The following is a 24,386-nucleotide window of genomic DNA, read 5'->3' on the forward strand; positions in this document are numbered from 1 at the left end:
TCCAGCCCCAAAATATAGAGCATGGGCGAAAGGGGACAGCCCTGTCTAGTGCCCCTATGTAAGTTCCAGTCTCTTGATACCCATTTGCCCGTCTTTACTCTGGCTGTTGGATCATTGTACAGTATCTTGATCCAGCGCACAAATCCTTCCCCGAACCCGAACTCCCTTGGCACCTCTATCAGCCACTCCCAGTAGATGGAGTCGAATGCCTTTATGGCGTCTAGTGACAATACTGCCATGTGCTCCTGGCCTCCTTCTGTGTGTGCTATAATGTGCTGTAGTCTCCTCAGGTTGGCAGTTGTGTTGCGACCAGGGACAAAACCATTCTGATCCCCATGGACCAGACTTCCCATCACTTTGGATAATTTCTTGGCCAGGATAGTGGTCAGTATCTTACTGTCATAATTTAGCATAGCTATCGGTCGGTAAGAGTCGCATTCATCAGTTGGTTTGTGTGGTTTGGGTATCGGGACTATTAGCGTCTTTCTCATGGTCTTGGGTAGGGTTCCCGTCTCATAGGCTTCCTGGAATACCTCGTGTAGTAGTGGGGTTAGTGTCGTCTCGTATGCTTTGTAGAACTCCGGGGGGAGCCCGTCCGTTCCTGGGGTCTTGCATGTGGATAGGGATCTAATAGCGTCTGTAATGTCCTCAGGCGTAAGAGCCTCTTCTAAAGAGTCTCGTTGTTGGTCATTCAGCCTGGGGAGCCCTATCTCTTCTAGGGTGTCTTGTATGTCTGTCAGCGGTACTTGGGTGTCGTGTGCATACAGTGTGGAGTAGAAGTCAGCAAATGTGGTGTTTATTGAGTGTTGGGTTGTTCTTATTTCTCCCTTCTTGTCTCTGATCGCGGTCACTGGGTGTTTTGGGTGCTCTCGTCTACACAGCCAGGCCAGTAGCCTACCTGGTTTGTCCCCATTTATGTGTGCTCTAGTGGTGCGTGTTGCGTAATCGAATTTTGCTAGCCGTCCCCACGCCTGGGTACAATTCGCCCGTGCCTCCTGCAAAAGCTCCTCCTCCTCTCTAGTTCCGGCGCTATTAGCTTCTCCCAGCCTTATTTCCTCCTCCCTCTCCTCCAGTTCCCTCCTCAGCATTTTCCTGACTCCCGCTGTCCCGGCAATAACTTCTCCCCTCGTTACCACCTTCAGGGCCTCCCATACCGTGCTCCAGCGCTCCACACTGCCACTGTTATTGGTGACATACTCTACCAGTTTTTCTCCGAGCTCCTCTTTAAATATTGGGCCCTTCAGAGCCTCCGTGGGCATTCGCCATAGCGGGATAGGGGGTCTAGGGCCCTTCAGAGCCCAGTGCATTAACAGGGGAGAGTGGTCCGAGATCGATCTGCCCATGTATTGTACCGATTCTACCTGAGCTAGGTGCGTTTTGTCTATGAACATGTAGTCGATTCTCGTGTGGAGGTTGTGTGGGGAGGAGTAATATGAGTATCCCCTGTCTGTGGGGTGGTGTTCCCTCCAGACATCTGCAAGGTCTAGTTGTTCCAGCAGGTTGTTCAGCACCTTTGAGGTCTTATCCGTTTGCACCAGCGGGGGTTCGGACCTATCTAGGTTCCCATCCCTCACACAATTGAGATCCCCGCCCCATATGTAAAGACTGTCTCTGTGTCTCGCCAGTTTCATCTGCAGCCTAGTAAGGTAGGACGGAATACCATGGTTTGGAAAGTATGTGTTGACTAGACAGATTTCTACTTGCACAAGCACTCCCCACAGTATCAAATATCTCCCCTCCGTGTCTGCTTCAGTCCCTAACACCTGAAAGGGCACCTCAGGGTTAATCCAAGTATACACTCCCCTAGCAAATTTGGAATATGGGCCCCCCCCTGTCCTTGACCTCCCCAGTGCTCCTGTAGCCTTGACTGGTCCTCCACTATGAGGTGGGTCTCTTGGAGCATTGCAATGTCTACTTTCTTCCTGCGAAGATAGGACCTGACCCTGTTCCGGCGCAGGTAGGACCCCAGCCCTCTCACATTCCAAGTTAGTATTCTAAATTGCATTGCCATGCATAGGGCGCCCACCCCGGGGGGCTCCGTTTGTCTCTCGCCCTCTCACCTCGTTTCTTGCGTTTTCGATCCATTGGCCACCGTTCCCTGTTCCTCGTTCTGCATGGAGACCGTAGTGTCAAACCAAAACCGCTGCGGCAACAAACACAGCTTAAACAGTCAACTTTGTGAACTGGCAGTCCAACAAACAAACAGTTCGGACTGTGTAGTTGCAAACTGCCCCCAGCAGTTGCGATGAACGTGCAGTGCTCAGGGGCTCCCAAGCTTTCTGAGCCTCTCCAGGCTTTCCAGCGTGGGCGTTGTGCGGGAATATGACCTGCACATGTCTCGTAGGGGTGGGCCATTAACATGTTCGCTTGTGGTGTCCGGTGCTCCTGTCCAATACAGCTATCTGTGTATTGTGACCCCAAGTGCAAGTTAGAAATCTGTCTTGTGCTTTAGTGTGGGGTCTGACGCCAGTATTTGTGAGTCCGGTTTCTTGATCATCTGTCGTCCGTTTTAGGAGGTTCCTCGTCGTCATCCGCCAGGTTGTTGTGCTCGAGCCACATGTTTGCTGCCGCTGGGGATTCTAAAAAAACTGCTTTACCTTTATAAAGGATTTTGAGGCGAGATGGGTAGAGCAACATATATTTAAGATTGAGTGCCCGCAATCTCGCCTTCACTGGAATAAAGGAGTTCCTGGCAGGCTGCACTGCAGGGGTATAGTCAGGATACATGACTATTGTGGAGCCTTGCTTTCTAATCACTCCGCCTTCCCGGGAATACCTCAATATTATTTCCCTGTCCCGGAAGTTGAGGATCTTGGCTATAATCGGTCGCGGGTGCGAACCTGGTGGTGGGCGCTTTTGAAGAGATCTGTGGGCCCGCTCTACCGAGAAACCTTGTGAGAGTTTCCCTGCACCAATCTCCTGCTGCAGCATTGTCTCTATGAAGTTTGTCGGGTCCGGGTCTTCCATGTCTTCGGGAACACCTAGGATCCTGATATTGTTGCGCCGAGCGCGTCCTTCTGCATCCTCGGAGCGTGCTTCCAGCCTCGCTACTTTTTGTTCTAGATCGCGGACTTGCGCTTTCAGTTCTGTAGTGTTTTCTACATTTTCTTGTAGGACAGCTTGTAGGACAGCTTCATTAGTGTTCACTCTCTGTCCTGCCGCATGAGCTGGATGTCCGATTTTACTTCATCAATCCTGTTTTCGATGGAGGTGCGGAGCTCTGCTATGGCCCGGAGGACCTGTGTGTTGTCGGGCGTTGCTTCTGGGTTCGTAGGTCCGGTGTCGGCCGCGGGGTCAGATTGCGGCAGCTGCTTGGGCCTTACCGTCGTGAAAGAGTCCATTGTTGTTGTTTTGGATTTGGGCTTGGGTGGCGACATCACTTTCCTTAGGTGCAGCATGCGGCTTTCAGTGTCCGAAGGGGCACCTGTGTGGTTGCGGCGGCTCTGCGTTGCACTCCCTGGACTGGTCTCCTGTCCGATAAACGTTAGGTTGTGCCTAGCCAGGCATCCCTAGGCTTTAGTGTCGGGTTATTTTAGGTAGTGGGGAGCTGTGTGGCCCGCAGTGGTTCAGGGAAGATGGGGGTGCAAGTGTAGCTTCACCCCCCTTCAGCAATTCTGTCGATCCGTGCGGATGGTGAAGATGATCGGATCTGTTGTGCCACTCGCCGTTTCATGCATGAGGAGCTGAGGACCCGTCCCAGCCGCCGCTCCCGACCTGCCTGTTGTGTGGTCCAGCCAATTCAACCCAGATATGGGACTTGCGAAGGAGCGCCGCGGTGGAGTACCGTCTCCTGCGCCCAGTCTTTCGTATGCGGCCGGTGCTTATGTCTCCGTGTTCCGGGTTCCCCGCTCACTCCCAGGACCAGGGGAGCAACAGGCTTGGTGGGTTCGGGAGGGAGAGGGGTGCTCACCTATACCTCTCCAGTCTCGTCTCTCGATCGGTTGTCGGGATCTGCAGCGCCGATCCAAGTGTGGCCGGGATCGGGGTTAGTAGCGGTGACCGGGACTTGCAGGAGGAGCAAGCGGAGACAGTTTCCCGCAGTCTCGTCACTCACAAAGTGGGGCCGTAGGTCGCGTTAGAGTCCGCCATCTTGGGTGTGCAGGGGCGCTCCCTTATCTCGCTCGCTTCCGATGTTGCGGACCCCGATTTCCCCCAGAGGTCGGGTCGCGGCCACAGGAAAAGGGGCTCCCTCCCAGCAGGCGTAGTAGCGCAATTACTGCTTGGGTTGGGAGCCGAGTACATGCCTCTCACTTGAAGGCGCAGGGAGCCCCGCAGGCCGCCGCCATCTTGGTGCGTAGAGGCGCTTCTTCGTTTCATTCGTTTCCAATGTTGCGGACCCTCTCCCCGCAGGTGTTAACTGCCCGGTTATTGCACAGTGTGGGAGCTGAGTTCACGTTCACCTGAAAGCGCGGGCAGCCACACGGGACTCCGCCATCTTGGGAGCATACGGGCGCTTCCTCTCCTGGCTTGTTTCTGGCTCTGCCAACTCCGTTTTTAACCGGGAGTTGGGACGTTTCAGTGAGCGGAGGTTCTCCTTTCAGCAAGTGTTGCTTCCGTGATGATTGCTTGGCTTTAACAGCTTAATTCAGGCGGCGATAAGGATCGTGGACAGGAGCTTCGCTGAGGTGCGACTTCACAGCATGCGTGCTGGCCACGCCCCCTCCAAAGACTCTTTAGGGGCGCCGTTTGAAGCAACGGGCGGCCAACGGTATGTTGCAGGCCGTGAGTAATTCCCACGCCGCCTCAGCCGCCGAGTGTGATGAAGGGACTAGCGATGACCAAGGCTCTGTTTCGGAGGCCATTGACCTAACGGTGTACAGTTCTCGTTCCCCAACGTCTGTCCCCGACCTCGATGAGCACGATGCCAGTCATGCTATGTGGAAAACACCCGGCGACAGGGACGCACAAAGTTCCCATACTAAATACACAACCCAAGGTTCTGCTTCGGCGGTGCAGTCCAAGTGTTCCAGAGCGCCAACAGGCTTGTCGAATACTTCGACCGGGTCCGCTGATCTTTATGATCAGCAGCCTTCCTGCAACCGCAGCAGCGGCATGGGTCTGGGCAATATGAAGTAAAGGGCGCTAGCACCAAAACACACGTGTCTGTCCAGACGCTACAGAAGAAAGCGCTGACACTGCTTACGGCCCCGGTGATGCTGAAATCCACTGCGCAGCCACCGGTTCAACCGGCACATCTCCCTACTTCCCCGACCATCAGCGATATTATCGCTAGGATCACCTCGGTGGTTAAACATAAAGAACGGTCGAAAGAGACGGTGAAACAGAAGGAACGGCCTAGAGATGCGCCGAAAGACACGTCACAACGCCCGGAACCTCGCAAGGACTACTCTGAGAGCCCTTTGCCTTTAGGAGACAAATCTTGACTCTCTACAGAAGAAGTGGTTTGAAATGACCCCTTTCCTCCACTGGACTCCTCTGGTTCATCGTCATGCAACAGGGAGAAGTTTGAGGGGTGTATGGACAGACTAGAGAAGTCTCTCTTTTTTTTCCTGAGAGGTTTGCTGCCAAAAGGCCTCCTGAGGACCTTCCTTTTACATCTATGGCCAAATTTCAGAGGACCTTTGACGATCCTCATGAGGAATATACTTATGACCTCACTGATGACGAGGTCCCTATGGACACAAATGTACAAGATGATGCCCCTTTCGGGGACAATATTGATGATCCCATGGATCCTATGGACAATTGGGAAGACAGCCATCAGGTTGATTGTCAACGCTGGGCGTCCCCTCCTCCTACCCCGGACGCAGGATGCCCTGGGTATGGACCCCCCCCCCCTCCACTCCAGTCCGCCAAGCCTCACCTGTGGATGATCAGATGGCGTTTAACGCCATCTTGAAAAAGGCGGCAGATCGCCACACAGGAGGCTTTGCCGGATTCGGATTTTGTAGAGGACATACTGAACGAAAAGCCTCCTGCCAGCCAGGCCATTCCTTTGTTGAATTCTATCAAGAGGAGACTGGCGCCTTCATTGTTGACACCAGCTCAAACCAGAGCGGTTCACCCTAGGGTAGAGAAGTTGCTTTGCCCTTCTCCTTCCGACCCTGCTTACATCAAACGCCATGCCACTCTGGATTCACTGATAGTCACCACCACCACCAGAAAGAGGGCAGTTGTACCCCTGTCTACAGGCGATGCACCACCTGATAAAGTATCCAAGAGTCTGTATGTAGAAGGAAAAAAACCACAGAGACTCAACTTTTGCGCTCCAAATATAAATTGTATTCAAGAAAAGAGTTTTTCAGAATTACTTCATTTCTTTTTTACACTTTTTTCCATTAGCAGATTCTTGAAAATTAAAGATTCATTTTCATTCCCATTTTTTTGCTCTTGGAGTAGAAAAAGATGTTTGCATAGAATTCTGTTGCTGATAATGTATCAGTTTGCATGCAATTTTATTGCTGATTGTTTGACCTAGCACCCTCTACATGTGTTTCCCCATACTTTGTTTAGCATGGTTCTTCAGGAGGGAATTGCTTATGTCTGTAAAAGACATTGTTTGTATTGCCAATTCTGTAGTTAAGCTAGAAAGAAAAAGGGGGGGGACAAGAAAAATAACCTTAAATTTAGTTTGCCCTTAATACACCTAGTGCCAAATGCTGTTACTTAAGATTAGCATTATCACTTACTTGTGCTATGCTTCCTTATATATTTGTACTTCTTGAATTCATTTCTTGGATGTCTGCATAGCCAGGTGTCACTGATTTAGCGGTGTACCATAGGGTCTCTATAAAGTAACAAGACCGTTTTGAATAAATGACCGACCTTTTCAATATCACATCGTCCTGTTATATGACTAGAATATGCCGTGCTTTAGTGTCTGCATGGTAGGTGTCACTGGTTTTTCAGTATATTACAGAATCTGACAAAGTAACAGGACCCTTTTCACGGATAAAAGATTTCTTAAAGTATTCCATTTTCATATTTAACTAAAGTATACCATGCACTGGCATTGTGAGGCTCACCTGATTTGTAATGTGCTTGTTTATTCTTCGTTTGCGGCTCCATTTTTGAGAGATGCATCGGATACGATTGTCCGATGCATCTCTCAAAATGGGCGCTCTAAATAATGCGTCAGGAGCGTTGCGACGTAACGTGATGACGTCACGACGCTCCAGACACAGTGCGAGTGTCCCGGTCGCCATTTTGGTTCGGGAAAGATACTGTGCTAGCTCATATCGGAGAATTCGCTGAGTTTCCATTGTGTAAAGGTTCTGTGGAACATTGGGCTCTAATTTACCCCGATTTGTGTCTTCACTTTTTACATTGAATTTTACCAAAAAGGGGGGGGTCATGATGCTGTGTTATTTACCATGCTTTTGCTGAGCAGTAATGTCTGCTGGTATACAGTTTACAAATCATAGTACCAGGTAATTATTTTGTAAGTCAATATGCAAATAGACATTCAAATTCGTAAATTCATAAGAAGCTCTAGATTGCGCATTTGGTCTAAATAAAATGGCCCATTTCTGTGTCGAAATTTAATCCGTGATTGCAGCAGTCTAGGATACAAATCCATTTGGTTTCATGTTGCCGGAGTATTTTCTCCCTGTTGCCTCCTCTTTGGCCAATATTAACCTGTTCAATGCCAAAAAATCTTAACCCATTTATGTCATTTGCTGGGTGTTCAAGTGCAAAGTGTTTTCCAAGTGGATACCTTGTGTGTCTATTTCTGATGGTGCGCAATGAGATTCAAATTTTTTGTGGCCTTACTGTGCTGCCTATGTATATCTTTGAACATAAGCATGTGATAGCATATATTATGTAATTCGTGTTACAAGTCATGAAGTCCATGATTTTGTATATTTTGCCATTCGGGAATTTGATTTCTTTTTTTACTGTTTTCTGCGAATTTACAGTAGTTACATTGTCCTTTGAATTTGTCTTGTGACCATAGTTGAGTTTTGCCTTTAGACGATACACCTTGTGTAAAGTGTGATGGGCATAAGATTTGTTTTAGATTTTTGGCTTTCCGGTAGGTGATCAGGGGGTATAAATATACTTCAACATATTTCTCGAGGTCAATGTCCAATGTAAGTATGTTCCAATGTTTAAGTAAAATCTTCCTCAAGATCTTGTTGTCTGTACTATAAGTAGTTACAAATCTTATTTTGTTTTCTCGTTTCTCTGTTTTCCCATTATTGGATTTGTTCTGAAAACGGTCTTTTCAATTACATTGTTTGGCTTTGGCTTGGGCTTGTTTCAATTGCTTATTATTGTATCCTCTTTTTAGAAATTTGAGAGTTGCTGTCTCCATATGCTTGTGCATTTCTTTATCTTGAGTACAGTTGCGTTTTATTCTGATGAATTCTCCATATGGTATATTCTTGATTTTATGTGGTGGGTGGTTACTGAGGGAATGAAGAATACTATTTCCTGCAGTTGGTTTTGTATAGAGTGTTGTTTGGATTTTAGTGTTTTCGATATAGAGTTCCAGATCAAGGAAATGGATCCGATTGATGCTTTCTTCCATTGTGAGTTTTAGATTGTATTTGTTATTATTGAGATATTTGTGATAATCTAGCAAGGTTGCTTGGTTTCCATTCCATATTACCAGAATATCATCAATGTACCTGCCCCAAAATACGAAGTTATCTTCGGTAAATGCTTTATGCAGCCAAGCATGTTTAAGTTCAAAGCTTCCCATGTAAGAGTCTGTATGCACTGGGGAAGAGGGTCACGGCAGCTGCTGCAATCTCCACCCGAATAGCCAATAACACCACTCTGTTGGCTAGCTATGCAGACGTCCACTGGAACCTGCTGCAAGAAGGCCTTCAAGAGGTACCTGAACCAATGCTGGCCAAGTTGCTTGCAATAGTATCGGAAGTCAAGCAATTGAATCAGAATGTGCTTAAGACACTTTGGCCGCTGCTGAAACCGCGGTAAGAACCTTCGCACAGGGTATCTTGCTAAAGGGACATGCCTGGCTGCGAAAGTCTGGGTTTAAGCCAGAGACCCAGGCAGACCTAATAAACAAGCCCATTGAAGAAACCAACTTGTTCGGCAAGGCAGTGGACGAAGCACTTGAGACCGCCAAAAAAAGAACATGGGTCTCCCTGCAACAAATTACCCAGAAGCCTTCACAACAGAGAGGGGGCGGCTCTCGTTGTTCCTTTCGTGGGCAAACTCGCTCCCCTCAAAACCAGTATGGTTCAGGAAACAACTGGAATTCAGGACAGGGATCTAACACCACCACCACCACATATCCCCCTAGAGGACAGCGGCATGGAAAGGGTAGAGGCCGGCGTTCCACCCCCAGAGGCTCCCCGGCCTCAGGTCAGAAATGACCCTCCGATCAGGGTCTCCTCCCATGCCACCCCGGTCGGGGAGCGTGCAAAATCATTCCTTCATGCATGGGAGGAGATAACAGACCAGTGGGTACTGAAGACCGTCGCCCACGGGTACTGCATAGAATTTTTCTGACCACCTCAATTGAAACTGCCAAAATCAAGACGCCGGAACACCTACGCATCCTATCGCAAGAGGTCGAGATCCTGCAAGAAAAGGACGCCCTGGAAGTCGTCCCTATTCTACAGGTAAACAAGGGTATTTATTCAGTGTACTTCCTTGTACCCAAAAAGGATCTCACCATGCGCCCTATGCTAGACTTGCGCCCAGCGAACAAATTTGTCAAACCTCTAATGTTTTGCATGGTCACATTACAGGAAGTAATCCCGCTGTGAAACGGGGGGATTACATGGCAAAATTGGTTATCAAAGATGCATTCTTTCAGATTTCAATTTTGCCTGCGCACAGAAAATACCTAAGGTTCATGATAGCGGACAAGCACTATCAGTTCAAAGTACTCCCCTTCAGCATTGCCTCGGCACCAAGGGTGTTTACGAAGGTACTGGCAGTGGCAGCAGCGGACCGGCATAGAGAATCCATCCCAGTTTACCCTTACCTCGACAACTGGCTCATAACAGGGGACTCCTACGGAACATGCCTGTTGAACACTCAAAAGACGATAGACCTCTTAGCTTGGGATTCTCCGTCAACGAGAGGAAATCCAGCCTAGGCCCCTGTCAAGTCAAACAGTTTCTAGGGGCTCTAATTTGGACAGAAGACGGCCTCGTCTTCCCCTCCAACGAGAGGGTTCAGAACATGCTGTTTCAGATCCCTCAGTATGTAGCCAGTCGAGAAGTGAGGGTACGCAAAGCCATGCGACTGTTAGGAATGATGGCGTCTGCGCATGCGTCCCATGCAAGAGTGGCTCAACAGCCAGTGGGTTGAAACCGGGGGGGGGGGTATCCTACCACCAAATTTCAAAAATTGCAAGAACCTCTTTGTCTCCCTAATAGCCAAAGCATCACATACAAAAGCACACTCGAACTGAGTAGTGTTTGAACACCTTTTATAATTTCGCTGCTGTTTTTATGTAGATTTTTTAGTATTAGAAACGTTCTTATATGTAAGCAGTTGTAGTTATTAGACTGCTAGTCAGTAAGAAAGTTAAAAGGTACAGATTCAATTGAAAGGGACTTTTTAGGGTCCACAAACAGATAATATGTGATTTAGACAATCAAATACAATGTGCAAATAAAACCACAATAATAGAATACTGTGAAACAATATTTCAACAGGTGATTGGCAACTTCACTAAGCACACGAATAAGTCTTGTATGTGGCAAATTATTCTTTCTTTGACATACAATACTGGTTCAAAGCAGACACCATGTTTGAAGATTTGGGACAAAACTGGGCTTGGAAGAAAGACAGAGCCCTATAAGTTTAATACAGTTGCACATATATTCAGAGTCCCATGGAGTGTGTGTGTAGTATCAGACTCCTAAGTGGCAACCTTGAAAAAAGGTCTACCAATGCCAGGCAGAAGGGTGACCTATTGGTAGGTGACGTCTGGATTTTAAATCATCGGACTGTAAGGGCACTGGTGGTGCAGCGCCGTGTGACGTTTCTGCTTGAGGAGATAGAAGCCTTCTTCCAGGGCCAGGAACAGGTCTCCCTAAATGAGGGACATGTAAATAAGGGGGGTAGATTAGTAGGATGAACTGTGATTTGCTAGGGTACATGGCAGTGGGTACATGTGTGCTATGAAACGAAGGATACAGCATAATAAAATTACATGTGGCGTGCACACGTGCAATGCCTCACTGACCTTGAATGCAAGTCCCTGGGTCTGGGCCCTCTGGGATGGGAGGGAAACTGGTTCAGAACCTGGTGGGTAGGAAACATAGCGTATCCCAAATGGAGTCCGTAACTGTAGTACAAGAAGAATAGGGGAGGTATGCAAGTGAAATGGAGGGAAGGTAAGTCTAAGCAGGCTGGACACATTGTAGAGCGGATCAACAGCTGCCCATCCTGTGAATGGTTACCTGCTGCAGAGAGAAATCTTGCACATTCACCTGTTTGTCTGGTAGAAGCCGAGGGAAGAGTGGAGCAAGCTCCTGAAATCAGAAGCGGAGGATTGGTGAGTAAGTGGCTTGCGGGTGAGGGACCACTCACTCAACAGCCAGTGGTGTCAGGCCAGCGGACAATGGGAAGATCTGGTAGTTGTCTCGCCAGCCCTCATGCTCTCTCTGCAGTGATGGTCAAGGGAAAACCTCTTGAAGGGGAAATCTTTCACCACCCCCGCATTAGAAGCCATTCTCACAACAGACGCATCTCTCACTGGGTGGGGAGCTCACCTGCTTCAGCAGACGGCGCACAGCGTGTGGTCCTCAGAAGTAGCATCCAACCACATAAATCTGTTTGAGCTATTAGCTGTATTCAAAGCCCTGAAAGCCTTTCAAACACAGTTACTGGGGAAGACAGTCCTGATCCTGACACAGTACCACAGCCATGTACTACCTGAACAAGCAAGGGGGCATACACACTCCAGGGCTATCCAAGCTGTCCCAGAACATTTGGAAATGGGCTCTCAAACACAGGATGTTCCTGTTGTCCCGACACATTCCAGGGGAACTCAATCTTCTGGCGGACGTGCTCAGCAGAGACTTCCCAATGCCCGTAGAGTACGAATGGCGATTACCCGAAGACATTGTCTCCCAATGTTTTCGCACTATGGGACTTCCCAGAAATCAACCGGTTCGCAACTCTGGAGAATGCTCAATGCCCCCAGAACCGATCAAAAGGGAACAGTCTCTGGATTGCATGGTCAGGGAAATTTGTCAGACTTATCTCAAGAGGGAGATGAGCAGTATTCAGGGTTTACACAATCGGCCTATAGTACTATGGCACAAGGAAACACTGACCAAAGCTTTGTATTAAAAAGTAGTTCTATATTTATCTTCTACACTTCTAATAAAACACATGTATCAGTCATCAAGCAAGTTAAATTAAGTCAAAGGACAAATATACACACTCCCAAGTTAAATTGTAGACCAAGTGAACCAGAGTGAAAACTGAGCAAAAAGGCACAGTGAAAACTACACACAAGGGATACTCTAACAATTCCTTACAAGGGAGGGAAAGCACACGTTATTTAGAAATAGTTTCCTACACACCCTAGCAACACTTCCCATAAGTTTGTGGACCAGTTTAAGCAAGACAGTCCATCAGTATAGACAATACTTAAATGAAAACTGAGCAAAATGGCATTTCGCAAGGTTTAAAAATGGGAAGGAAAGGGTAGTTGTAAGAATTGGGTGCAACACACAGTTCTAGATGAAAATCAATCTAGAGAAGGGAGGTCTAACAAATGTAACCAGAGTCAGTAGGCCTGTGCCAAAGTCAGTTGGTACAGGGCAAGGGAGGGCCCAGGAGCAAAATGTTCTCATAGCTGCAGTCCAGTCTTTGGTTAACGATTTTGAAAAGGTGGATGCAGAAGTTGAAAAGACAATGTTAAGAGAGAGGGGCGGCCAACCCAACAGGTAGGTAAAGAATTTAAAACACCTTTAGTGCTACCGCGAATAAAGGGCGGCCTGGCGGAACAATGTACCTTTAAATGAAGAAGTGGCTCCTGCGGTGGCGGTTGTTCCTGGTAGTTCCTGCAGTTCAGGTGGTCCAGCAGAGGAAGAGAGGCTCTCGTCGTGGAGGAAGGTTAGAGTTACTGCACTACCCAGAGATGAGACCAGCCGCGGTGCTGCCTGACGAATAAAAGTAATGCTCCTTTAAATCGCGGTCCGGGTGGACTGGTGCCTGGCTATCCGGCCTCCGAGTACAGGGTATGCGAGATTCGACCAAGGCAGGTCCGGGAAGGCGATTGGCAAACTGGTTGGCCCCACCAGCTCAAGGGAAGAAGGCTCTTGCAGAGGAAGATCTTCTCTCGTTGTGTGGAGAAAAGTGGTGAGACGCTGCAGCAGGGCTTCACCGTTGGTTCAGTCGTTGCAGATGTCTTTGGCTTCTCTCCTCTTCGGCTTCTTCGTTCCAGTGGCAACGTCTTGCTCTTCCAGTCCGCAGGACCCTGCTTTTATGCAAAAAGATCCCCATTCATACAGCCTAGCTGTCACTCACACAGTGAAGTGATCATCTTGGCGGGAGACCCTCCAGCCTATCAGGATAGAGTGCGACATGGGTTGCTGAGGCAACCCTGTCCAGGGGTCCTACTCCCCCTCCCACACAATGGACCCACCCCAGACTCGGTGGCGCCAAAACGAGGGCTTCTCGGCAGAAGCCCACCAAAAGGACGAACAAAGGATCCCCGACCTGGGTTAGGAGTTTAGAGAAAGACACGAGAAAGAAGTTATATTAAAAGTTCTGGCAATAAAAACCTACCGGAGTAAAGTTAATATTAAAATACACCGGCGGTATGAAAGAGGCTGTCAGAAAAAGTGGTAGCCTTGAACAATGGGAAAATCCCATAGAAAAATATTTACGGTTGAATATTTATGGTAGTAACCACTGCCACCAGCCAGAAACTTTTGGGAGAGAGACTGTACGGTACCCTCTCGAAAATGAACATAAGGGAAAAACTATTGACCCTTTCCAGTACCTCCATAGTAAGATGGTTTGTACTGGTTTAGTTCATAACAATTGACTAGTAAAGTCAATTGGGACTTTACATGCCCTGGGAGACAGTAGTCAGTGCCAGGGTATGGAGTCTGTTTGGGGGTCGCTACGGCACCCCTGTGTCGCTGCACAGAGGGTGCTGTGTAACACATGCGAGTAAAGATGGTTTCTATGGGGGTGAGAAAAGCCCATAGACATTAAACACAAACATAGCCTAGAACACACATGGAAAAAATGCCTAAGAGTGGGAAAAAGAGCCTCACTCTTAGCAGGAAAAGAAACAAACCCTTAAAATCCAGCAAAGCTGCTGGGGCACTCTATAGGTAAGGGAAATAAGCCATAGAATGAGAATTCTCCCCGACAAGCACATTCTACTTGAGGCACCGGGGCTTCCATAGCATTCATTAGAAATGTTCTGCAAGAGTCCATTTGCAAAGCGGCAACCTGGAGTTCTGTAACACCTTTACAAAACACTTTTGCCTAGACACTCATTCTAGGTCTGATTCTCAGGTGGGACAATAAGACATCTTTTCACTACTGTTCCTTCTCACAACCCACCTCCAACTCCGGGTACTGCTCGCTAGTCTATGCAGAGCATGTGATTCTAAGCAGATTAACAAGCATCAGAAGACATGCATTACTCATCGTAATAGCATTTCTGAGGATTGTATCTGCTTAGATTCACATGTGCCCACCCTGGAACATAGACGTCTTACTGCTTTCTCTCTTTTATGTACTCAAAATAGTAATTGGGCTCCCTTGTGGCAGAGAAAATACAATCGGAAGGGATCTCAACGCATGAGGGATCTTGGGTACACTACACTTCACATTAGGAATAGTGTTACAGGCAGGCCCATGTTGACGTCCCCTTTCGATCCTCGAAAGATAAGATGCAATATTCTGCGGTTACCACTGGATGTCAGACTATATGCACAGCGTGTGAATCTAAGGAGATACAATCATCAGAAATTCTATTACGGTGAGTAATGCATGTCATAACAGACACCAATTCTACACAAGACAAGTGGTTGTGTAATTCTGAGATGGATTGTAAATTGCCTCTTGATCGAGGGGGTGCTAAGGGGGAGTTTGAGTGAAGGCGGGTGTCAGAATTACATTGGATGAGGCATCACCATCCTGTTTCAGCTAGAGGAGTAGACCAGGCATTGCCTGGAATGTGTTAGGAGCAAAGATAGAGGTGCTCTGTAAAGAGATATGAACTGTGTTCTGCATTGCAAGAGTGTTTGGGTGAGACAAGCTTTAGAACATAGCATGATGTGGCTCACATCCTGGCTCTTTTCAATCTGTAGTTTTGTAAACCTCAAACCGGTCAATGATGGTGCTTCTGTTGTTGCTCAGGATGGGTACCTTCTCTACTAGATATGATATGGCATTTATAACGCGCCTATAAGTGTTTCAAGGCACAAAGAGGCAAGGGAGGGGAAAACAGTGGAAGACAGACAACGATCCTACTAGGCCAGGTGTCATTCAGATCGCGCAAGTGCGAGGGTAGGGACAACGGGAAGAGTGCCAGGGGAAGGGAAAGTGCAGTACATGGGAAAGAAGAATAAATACGATAAATAAAACAGCCTGATGGTGGCAAATGCAAGGTAAGAGCAGACATAAGTGCTGGAAGGGGACTGAAGGGATACAGAACCAGTCCCCAGGTGCAGGGGGTTGCCAGGGAGGTGTGCAAAGGCGGGAACTGGCCAAAGATCAGAAAGGGTGGCCAGGTAACCAGTGCAGAATCGGCGGGAATTTCAGCAGGGGAGAGAGGCAGAGAAAGCAGAAGCAAAGAGGAAGGTTTTGAGGTGTTTCCGGAACTGGAGATGGTTCTCCTCAAGTTTCAGGGAGGCAAGAAGGCTGTTCCAGAGGGAGGCCCCAGCCGAGGAGTGAGATCGACCACCAACTCGTTGCTTGGAGAAGCGGCTAACCCTGAGGGAGTTGGAGGCAGATGAGCGAAGAGCCCGAGAAGGAAGGTATTTAGGAAGAGAGAGTTGAAGGTAATGCGGCCAGAGGCCCCATAAGGCCTTGTGGATAATGCAGAAGGTTTTGAACTTAATCCTTGCAGCCACTGGGACCCAGTGCAGAGATTTCGGTGCTGGAGAGATGCGATCCCTGGGCTTGAGGCCAAGGACAAGTCTCGCAGTCCTGTTTTGGATAAGTTGCAGAGAGTAGAGGCAGGCAGATTTAGATAGAGGCTGCTGCAATAGTCCAACTTAGAGAGAACCAGGGCTCTGGAGACGGTGAGCTTCTGGGGGAAGGAGAGGAGAGGAAGAATACCTCTGAGGAGGTGCAGCTGGTAGTGTGATTTCTTAGAGACGTCAGAGATGTGAGGAGAGAAGGAGAGTGTGGAGTCGAAGATTACCCCAAGGTTTTTAGCCTTGTAGGTGGGAGCAGGAAGAGGGCCCTGTTAATTGTCTGTCCCTGTTTTATTGGTTAGGCTGAAGGTCTTCTCGTTGATTCAGGTGTGCAGTGGCAGCCAATGTTGGTTGATCAGGATGTAGGTGATTGGATTATGTTTTCCTTAGCCTTATTTTCTGTAGGGAGCTATGTGCAGGTTGGGTTACATGGTGGTATCTGGAATGCTGGCAAGGTAGCTGCTACCACCCTCGAAATGTCAGCTCCAATGTCAAATTCTGTTGCAACATTATACCCGATACCAAGACTGGCGACTTTCTGGTGATGAGAGCTATGAATGACTGGATTCTGTCACTGCAACAGTAGAAGGACTTTCCACAAAACCCACATGTGTATGTGAGGGTTGGCAGGGATGTTCGTCAGGTGTATTTGGGTTTTGTCAAGTTGCGTTTGATGTAGGTTTTAGAAAGGATTTATCTTTTTGCTGCATTCATAGCCCGATACTTTAAGACCCCCAGAATATTTTATGAATTGTTTAGTTTGTCTGCCTTTTCTTGTTGAGTGTAGTGCTTTTTCCACTTGCCAGTGCAACGTATTACTTTAGGACAATACTAACTAGCCCTTGTGGCTTTCAGTGCAGGGGAGCCCACTAGTACAGTGGGACCCTGTCCGTCATTCCTTTTACCCGGGATAGATTTTCCATCCCTGTTCTAATTCTGACAGGTTGGCGGAAGTGTTGCCCTTATACTTATACATATTGTAGATGCACCACTGTGCACTTTTGTGTTTTTACAGCGAAGTTGCCTTTTGTCAAGCATATTGGCCAAAATGGCCGCCTCGTCGGTTAAGCAATGCCTTTGTGATCCAGTGGCTTTGTCAGTCGTCCTCCTGTTCAGAGGTCACAATAGATGCATATTGTGATGCCGCTTTGTGGGCTCTCCCCAGAGCCCAGGAAGGGCACCTGTAATCTTGGAATTCGGTTTGACTGTTCATGGGTCGCCCGGGCACCCTTATCTACATCCTGAGCGATGCCAAGGATGCCTATTGAGCTGATGTCCAGGATTGGATAACCTCCCAGAGGTTGAATGCTGGCCATCTATAGATGTACCCAGCTCATCCGAGCATTGTATATATGTAGGGAGGTTTTGCAGTCCTCATCCAGTCTGCCACTGGATCCCAAACCTAGACTAACAAGGGATATGTTGTGTTGCAACTGCAACCGCCATTGCCAAAGTCAACCCCTGTAATGTGAAGCTCTGCTTCTCTCGACGAGAAGGACCCTACCCATGTGCCTCCTTCGTATGAACTAGTGGGCATAGCGGGTTCACCATCTCCTTTGGCACCTTCAAGAAGTTTGTGAAGCTGCATATCTCTTCAGTCGTGGAAGGTCTGCATATTTTAAATGAGGGGGCTGCTCCTTTGGAAACAAAGTATGCCTGCCTTCAGTGCTGCTCCCTCACCGGGGGAGGGGAGAGTCATCTTGGCCCTGCCTGGTGGTGAATTAGCATGTGTTACCTGAACCCCTTTGTCTTGCAGTGCTGCCAGCAGACCCTTTTTGGGTAAACCCGAGACTGCTAGCTACATCTTCTGTTTTTCTCCAAGATTGTGGGATCCCAAGCAGAGGTCCTATTTCATCAGGATTTTCAAGTGCAGTTCCAGGCATCTTTGTGATGAAGTCCTTAAGCGAACACTGGAACTGCCACCAGCAAGACCCAATCCAGACAACTGAACTTCTACACCCACAACCCCGGGCTGCCTTCACTAAAACCCATGGCTTGAGTATTGCCCCCAATTCTTCTAACATATATGGAGTCACTGGCCTTCCTCTTTGGGCACCTGGTCATGCTTGCTACATAGGGCAATGTAATTCTCGTAGGGCATAAAGTTCTTGCCTGCCGCCATCCTATGCCTTTTCTTTGTAGCATTGGCATAGGAATCTTGTGTGGGTCCCTCTGACTCCTCAGATAAGTAGCTGCCCTTTCTTCGCCACAGGAACATGCAAGTACCCACTTGTTTGTTTTTCAGTACAACTTTGCTTTTAGCTTTCTCCTGCCTGAATCCTAAGGAAGGCTGTTTGTAATACTACTGAAGTCCTCAAGCCACTGTGGCTATTTACTTCTCTGTTTCTTTTAATAAACATTGGGTCAGGGAATAGGTCTGGCCTTCACAAGCATTACAGACATATAAGTGTGTGTTTTATAATGTTGAGACCATGATACAGGTCCTTCAGCTGTTTCCTTCCTCCCTTTAGACTGGAAAAGAATCCTTGTAATAGTGCGAAGTATCTGCTCGTGGCAGTAATTTTGAATGAATGCCTCGGTGAAGCTCTTGTGAGTAGCCTTCTGTGGACGCACCCATTTTCCTTGGCTTAGCACTGGCCCTCCGAGCCAACTGTACAGCGCTGCTAGAGCAGCCCCACCTCCTCACCATCTTACGCTTGGCCCATCCCATTGGCTCTTCCTGCTCCTGTAGGTAAACCTCTTAAGGGCTCCTTTCCCTTCTCTAGAAGGGGTTTCTAGCTCTGTTTCCTTGGTATTAGTCTTGTGGACCAGTGAGCAACTGTCTGATGCCCTCTGGCCACGCCTTGCTGATCAGAGGAAGTGACGCAGTGATCTCACAAACGAAGGAAGGCCTTCCAGTGGCAGTGACTTTCATTGATCAGTGCGTATTAAATGTTGCTGATTCAACATGCCACAGGGGTTTGGTTGAAATGTCCCACTTCAGAATGAAACACTTATAAATGTATTCATAGGACATGCGTGATTGTCTTCTCTGATTTGGGCTGTTAGTTGCACACTTAAGCCCTGGGAAGAAGTATTTTGAGCAATTGTGTGTTTAAAGTTGTGTGATAGTCACTATAGCAATCACGCCGAGAAGATGGCTAATGTTTAATGTGTGATCTTGGTTTGAGGCAGCCCAGAGATATGTCTGTAAAACTAAACTACGACTCCTCTTCTCTTTAACAGCTTCTACCTCTTCCACCCTCTGGCATATGGAATGGTGGGTCCTTTGACTCCGGACCCAAGCAGCCCCATGGCCGGGCTCCGTTGGATGGAATCTTGGGATTTCTGAAAATAAGGCACTGGCCCGTTCGGGAACGGATCTGTATGGGGGATGAAAAGTAAAACAAAATCACGGACCAGAGCTGTTGCCTTTGCCTTAATGCATCGTCTCCCCTCTTTCTTCAGGACAGGAGAGGAACTTCCCAAAGAGGGGACAGCAAAAGAAGAGGTCCTTGGCAATGCCGGAAATGCCCCGCACTAACTCTAATAATCCTAGACATCGCTGCGATGAAAGCTCCTACACCAATTATGACATGCTAAAACACATGTCGCAGAAAATATTACAGCCGGAGATATACATGAATGCACGAATTACAGAATACCACTAAAGAATAACACCACAGAAAGATAAGCGTGACCTGGCCTACGCTGTCTGAGCAGAACTCTAGACATGTAACTGGAGGGAAACCCGTGAAAGGTGGTCTGGAGAGGAAACTGACCAACAGCTTTAAAAAAAAAGAGTCCAGATGACCATGCATTCACATGTCCCTCTTACACAAATCGACCCATTACCTGGCCTCTACCAATTTGCACAACCCCTGCTTTTTTCCGCCGGCTAATGTGAACTTGCATATCCAATGTGGTCAACTATTTGGACAACGTAACCCCGCAGGCCTTTTTGTCTCAAGTTTTCTCTGCAGATTGTGGATGCTTGCACTTTTGTTCAATAGATTAATCATTGCTTGGTACGTTGCAGAATCCAGACGGGAATTACCGGTATGTAAGGGTACATACAACCCGAGGTTCCAGACCATGTCCTGAGTGAATACCTCTGCCGTCTTTGCTGGGCACCCTATTCAGGCCAGACACTGATAGGTGCCTCAATAATACTCTAGCACCGTAGGTTGATCAGTCTTCACTAGAACCCTTGCGTCAAATCGGTTTCCACTGATCTGCTATTTTGATTCCAATTGCTAGCCGTGTGAGATGATGGACTTCTGATTCCTATAGAAATCCCTCCGTTATTTCACTATATCAACAAGAACCATTCAGTTTCCTTCAAATCGACTCATGCGCTGACCCAAATCCTGAAATTATTTTTTCTTTGAATAGCAGCATGAACCAGGGGTGACCGCTCTGCGTCTGCATTTAAGGGCTCCATTTTGGCTTATAATAGAGGCCATTGCTTTTGCTTTTCCGCAGTAGCTCTGGTGTACTTTATGCTGTCAGCAAGAGGAGCTGCACATCGCTCCTTTGGCTGCACTGCAGCCATTAACATTTCTGATCACTCCCTGCAGGCCAAAGAGCTCCTGAGAAGCAAGAATCAGCATTTTTCCTTCTGGCCTTAGTGCTGAACTCTATAACCTGCGACATTCCAGATGTTTTGGACTAAGACTCCTGTGATACCTCACAGTTGACTGTGCTGGCTAGGGCTGGTAGAATCTGCCTTTGACAACCTCTGAAGAACCAGCGGGTGTTTTAGTGCATTCTCCCGGGGTGAAACCAAACTTTGAGTCCCAGAGAATTTCAGATATCCTGAGCCATAGGGTCCCAACCTTCTCAGAGGGCCCTGTTCAATAGAAATCCCGCCTCCTGCAACCTCGGGTTAACAGTTTCACTCAGGCACTGATTTGGCTTTCATGAACTGCTTTGCAATTCTTTCAAGAATGCTGCAGTTCTGGCTTCACTTCCTTTTCCCCACAAGCTCTGGCTCAAGCTATCGTGATGCTTTGCCAGAGTCGACTCCTCGTTCGCCAGCAGTCTAGTGCCTCTGCCGGGCTTGCCACATCAGTACTCCTATAGCATGTTCCTTTCCGTCTTAAACTGAGGTGGGCGGGCAGGCAGGCAGGCAGGCAGGCAGGCAAGGAGGGGGGGTGGAAGATGCAGCTTTCTAATGATTCTGCAGCTATGGCAGCACGAGGCTCATTCCTGCACTCAATGAATAATCATCTGTGATTTGCAATATACCTCCTGAAATCAAAGTACAGTTTTAAAGCTGCCTGTTTGGTGAAAGTAACGGCCTTAGCTAATGCAAGATGGATGCCATCCTAGTTGCAGCACTTACTGGTATCACAACCCATGTTTGCTCTGTACTCACAAGATCCCACCGGCTCGTCCACTTGTGCCAGACATACACTCCCTATCTGAAAAGCAAGAATAATTCTACATGCAACCTGTCTCTCTGCCTAGCAGGTAGGTTACAAGACGTCGGCCTAAATGTCTTCCAACTGGCAATGTATCAAGAAAGCTGTGCATTCAAACAGCATGCCACCTCCTCTCAATTGGTTAGTGAGGGTATCCAGTCATTTTACCAAAGAAAATTAAGAGTGGTAAGTTTCACCGAGATACAAAATACCTAAAAAAAATAATACAGAAAATTGTAAATAAATAAATATGGTAGTGGGATTAGGGGTTAAAATGGGTCGGGTGTGGTTAAAAGTGTATGAAAACAGGGCTTGAGGGGGACACCCACATTTTAATACATTTAAATATTTCAGTATTTTTTCGGTATTTTGTACCTCAGTGAAGCTTACCACTCTGAATTTTACTTTGGTAAAATCACATATAACCATTAGTCGGGTTATTCATCTTTGGGCTTGGATCTGGCAGGATTCCTTGGTAGAGAAATAGCTTTTGTTTCTTCTGACCCCTCAATATTTTGAAGAAAATCTCGTGAGATACTTTCTTAGGGGTCAGTGATCCTGAGTCTCACAATCTTCGAACCCCCGATTACCCCCCCCCCCCAACCCCCCCAACCTCCTGGATGCGGTTTGCTTTTTTCTTAAGTGAAAGGAAAGATCATCTAAGTCTTCCATACGCATGTTGATAGTTGACAAACTTCTCTCCCCGAGAAGGTCTAGGCTGGCGGTGGCCTTGATGTGATCGAGTGCAGTCGTTCTCTATGGCTCTGGCCCCATGAGCGCTTGGTCATGGCTGGCGGTCGCCTTGATGTGATCGAGTGCAGTCATTCTCTATGGCCGTGGCCCCATGAGCGCTTGGTCTAGGCTGGCGCTGGCCTTGATGTGATGGAATGCAGTTGTTCTCTATGGCTCTAGCCCCGTGAGCGCTTGGTCTAGGCTGGCAGTAGCATTGATGTGATTGAGTGCAGTCGTTCTCTATGGCTCTAGCCCCGGGAGCGCTTGGGCGCTTCTATGTGAAAATCTCACCTGGGAAATGTCCACAGGGAAGCAATTCTCTCTAAAAAGCCACTGCCACATATTTAAGGACTGCAGTTATTTACTATTCTAAACTCCAGTCCTAGAACTTTTGGGGAAGTGCTTGGTGCTAATGTGGGTAAATATCCTCTGGCATCATTTTCCATGGCGAGATTTTCAGTGGATGACTCGTTTCCACCATCAACGCTGCGCGTAATGATGTTCATTCAGAAGACAGGACTAACTTGCCTCCAGGAACGAACACGAGTCGCCCCTTTATATCTTGATCTCTCCTTAGTTTTGGAATTCTCAAAATATGACGTAACATATCTCTGTGATAGGGCCACCAGAAATGTTCTCCATTCCTTATTGGGGGGCAGAACTGGTCGTAGGAGACACTGAACCTCTGCCACATGGGAGTGATTAAAGCTCAATGGCTGTACTAAGCGACTGTGCGCGCCTCCTCTATTGTGGCCCCTGCATGGCATCCCTCTGTATATACTGTGTAGATTGTTCCAGACATCCGCATGACGTGTGGTTCCTGAGGTGGGCACACTGTGAGGATGAGCGAGGAGGGAGGCTGAGGTGGTAGAAGTTGTCCTTAGCCCCAAATCTTCTTTTAACGCTGTTGCCCAGTTTCCTGTCCTACCCGCCTTACACTGTTTGCATCTGCAGCAATGTGAATGAGGCCCAAGTCCAGTAAATCACATTCCACTCCTGAAAACACTACAAGAATGCAGGGCTTCCATGGAAATCTTGCCGGACCATAGTGCAGGATTTTCTAAATGTTTATGCTGGGATTATGGAATCCCGGCATAAGCGTAGCTTCAGAAATCTAGAACGGATGTCAGCCTGAGCGTCTCTGGATTCGTGATATGCCTTCAAACACTACAGGAACGCCCTGTTTCCCTGATATTGCTTAATTATAAAGGACACTACAGTACTATTGGTTTCTGTGAAATGAAGCAACACTAAAGCCAGTGAACTACAGGATTCTATGTAAACCTGGGGCAATGCCACTACACCAGAAGGACTATGAAGACCTCACATTCAGTGTTGGAACTCAATCGGGACCATGGAGCAGGCTCTCTGTGGAGCCCAGTGTCCCCTCGCTGCTTGTGTCAGTGTTTCACACTTTGTACATTTTTCAGGGCTCCAGTCCCCAATTGGCCCCTCTTGGCAGTAAATAATGCACTAGTAAGGAGTTTAAGAAGTTGTCATGCCAGATGAGAGGCAGGAAACCCTCAAGAGCTATCCTCCTGTATCCCTTTCACAGGATATCGCCTCGATGAGGTGGCACGTTTTTACATTTGATGATGGTCCACTGCTTTCAATGTATCTTGACTACCCGCTCCAGAGCGAAAACACAACCAGGCCTGTTGGTGTTATCAGCTGTAAATTAAGGTTGAATAAACTTGGGTTGCGAGTTGTGCGACAACCGCAACAGCCCTACTTGCTGTCTTTAGCGCTAGTCAAGTGGTATCCACTGCAAATTAAGATTCACTATGCTGAGCATTTTAATTTGGATCTTGAAAGTGAGAAAATAAACACTTGGTAATAAACTCTGATCTTGGTGTGCGCAGATCATTATTTAATTTGTGCCTTTCTTCATAAACAGATTTATTTTCTTGCAGATTTTGCTACAGAGAGCCTTAACCCCTTCCATGTACAGCCTTTCCCATAAGTATTTGAGGATTATCACGTTATCGCTGAGGCTCACCCAATTATTGTGGTTCAAGAACTTTGTCAGTGGAATTCATGCTGTACTACTTTTTACGTCCAAATGCTAGTGCGGTGTGCCCCTCGTGCATTGCCCATTTTTCCCCCTTTCATTGTAGGTTTTTACTCCTCCCCTCTGCTCCTGCTTAGCAGATCTCTCGCACTGAACCCTTTGCATCTGGATGTAATTCTTCGATCTGCCTCACTATGTGGTCCCCCT

At 47.7% G+C, this 24,386-nt stretch overlaps 1 protein-coding gene across 2 annotated transcripts in view; it reads left to right on the forward strand.

Annotated features, from left to right (window-relative positions):
* Positions 1–24,386, forward strand: part of POMT2 (protein O-mannosyltransferase 2) — a 296,276-nt gene that overhangs the window by 188,151 nt on the left and 83,739 nt on the right. Inside the window, exon 21 of one of the 2 annotated variants that reach the window (XM_069638004.1) lies at positions 19,257–24,015. The exons of the other annotated variant lie outside the window; for it this stretch is intronic. Coding sequence (XP_069494105.1) covers positions 19,257–19,362 — 106 coding nt within the window. The 3' untranslated portion in view covers positions 19,363–24,015. Of the gene's footprint in view, positions 1–19,256; positions 24,016–24,386 lie in introns of those variants that run through there. 2 annotated transcript variants of the gene reach the window in all.

The sequence above is a fragment of the Ambystoma mexicanum genome, chromosome 14 (genome assembly GCF_040938575.1).
Source record: "Ambystoma mexicanum isolate Mex_15411 chromosome 14, UKY_AmexF1_1, whole genome shotgun sequence".
Taxonomy (NCBI): Eukaryota; Metazoa; Chordata; class Amphibia; order Caudata; family Ambystomatidae; genus Ambystoma; species Ambystoma mexicanum.